Raw genomic sequence first — 1,662 nt, forward strand, 5'->3', positions numbered from 1 at the left:
TTCCTGCAGCTTGTCAAGGTTGAGTTAAGCATGCTGAGATGTTCTGGGATAGGTGCATTGACAAAGAATTAGGCTTAAGGTAAATGTTATCCCTACATATCATTTTTCTTTACGTAGTTCGTCCAAAATAAAAAATCATTTTGTCCTAAAAGTTTATTTCATTTGTTTTCTGGCACTATCCGCCTTTTTTTCTGTTGTCGTTAATTTTTTCGCGTGTATGTCGGTGTCGGTGTCATCATTCGTTAATTTTTTGGGCTATCGATGTCGGTGTCGGTGTCGGTATCGGTGTCGATGTCGGTGTCGGTGTCGGTGTCATCATTCGTTAATTTTTTGGGCTATCGATGTCGGTGCGGTGTCGGTATCGGTGTCGATGTCGGTGTCGGTGTCGGTATCGGTGTCGGTGTCGGTGTCGGTGTCGTCATCATTCGTTAATTTTTTGGGCTATCGATGTCGATGTCGATGTCGTTATTGTCGGTGCTACTTTTTTTCATTCAAACAAATGGCTGCGGTAGAGGAGGAAGATATAAATAATTTATATCTGCCTTTCGAAATGAGACCTGGGACAGATCTTACTAGCAAACTTATCCTAAACAACAAAACCGTTATAAATATTATTGTTCATCATTTGCTTGGTAAGTGTGTTTTTTTTTTACCCACGAAACGGAACTTAACACATTTACTTTTCATAGGGATAAATATTCCTAATAATGCATATCTTTCTGGTTCAACGGAATGGGCAGATGGTAAAAGATCAGATGCCTTATATATACCAAGAAATGGAGTGACACATGATCTACCACCCATCTTAATTGAAGTTCAGAATTGCATTGACCAACTATTTATGATAAGGCTAATTAACTATTGCGCTCATGTGTATGAACGTTATGAAGTATTGCCTGTAGTGCTTGTCTTTGTAGTAAAAAAGTTCTCCAATACCACATTCGAGGAAAAATTCGTTAAGAAAGCCAATGTTCCATATATACTAGAAACCCAGTGTGAATTTTGGGCGAAGTCAACTAATTTCGTTTCAGCCAAGTCAATTGAAAATTTTGCTCAAGACTCCATGGATCCGTTTGTAGCGCTTGCCTATTTTACCATATCACAGACGCAAGACTTGAAATCGCTAACGTTTGCTGCTGATATGACGGTACGCTTTCTGTACTCTATATGCCAAAAAAACATGAAGAAAAAAAACAAGAGTGAACTAGATCAGGTTTTTGATCAAGCTACAAACCAAATGCAAAAAATAGTTGAACTACAAGATGAAGATCCTATTCTGATGCTGGAAAAGAGCAAAAAAATTGCCAAAGAGTTTCTAGAAACCATTCAAGGCCAGAAAAGAAAGTTAAATGAAGAATATGAACTAGATCTACAAGCCTCACAGGAACAACAGCAAAAATACACAAGAGAGGACTTTCTTTTTATCGAAAGCATGTCGGAACCAAACAAGCCAAAAAGCTGGAGAAAGATTTTCAATGCAGGAAAAGCCAAAGGGTTATTTAACTCTTATACCTCAGCAAATTCGTTAAAAAGCTCTTATCACCATGCCGTTAAACGTGCCAAGAAACAAAAATAATTTTTATTTATTTTCAAATAAAGTCTTTTTTTATTATTGCCTGGCTAAGCAAATTAATAGTTTGATTTTCTACATCGGAAGAAAAG

General features: G+C 37.2%; 1 protein-coding gene across 1 annotated transcript; it reads left to right on the plus strand.

Annotated features, from left to right (window-relative positions):
* The first annotated feature begins 430 nt into the window (after positions 1-430).
* On the plus strand, positions 431-1,662 carry RHIMIDRAFT_309933 (uncharacterized protein). The gene is made up of 2 exons (XM_023614611.1): positions 431-632; positions 690-1,662. The coding sequence occupies exons 1-2, from the start codon at positions 500-502 to the stop codon at positions 1,574-1,576; spliced, it is 1,020 nt and encodes a 339-aa protein (XP_023470810.1). The 5' UTR covers positions 431-499; the 3' UTR covers positions 1,577-1,662.

The sequence above is a fragment of the Rhizopus microsporus genome (genome assembly GCF_002708625.1).
Source record: "Rhizopus microsporus ATCC 52813 unplaced genomic scaffold scaffold_1, whole genome shotgun sequence".
Lineage (NCBI taxonomy): Eukaryota > Fungi > Mucoromycota > Mucoromycetes > Mucorales > Rhizopodaceae > Rhizopus > Rhizopus microsporus.

Excerpts from the sequence above, each read along its gene's own strand:
- RHIMIDRAFT_309933 (XM_023614611.1), top strand. The coding sequence starts at position 500 with ATGGCTGCGGTAGAGGAGGAAGATATAAATAATTTATATCTGCCTTTC. Across the intron at positions 633-689 it reads TATTGTTCATCATTTGCTTG|GGATAAATATTCCTAATAAT; the intron begins GTAAGTGTGTTT and ends TACTTTTCATAG.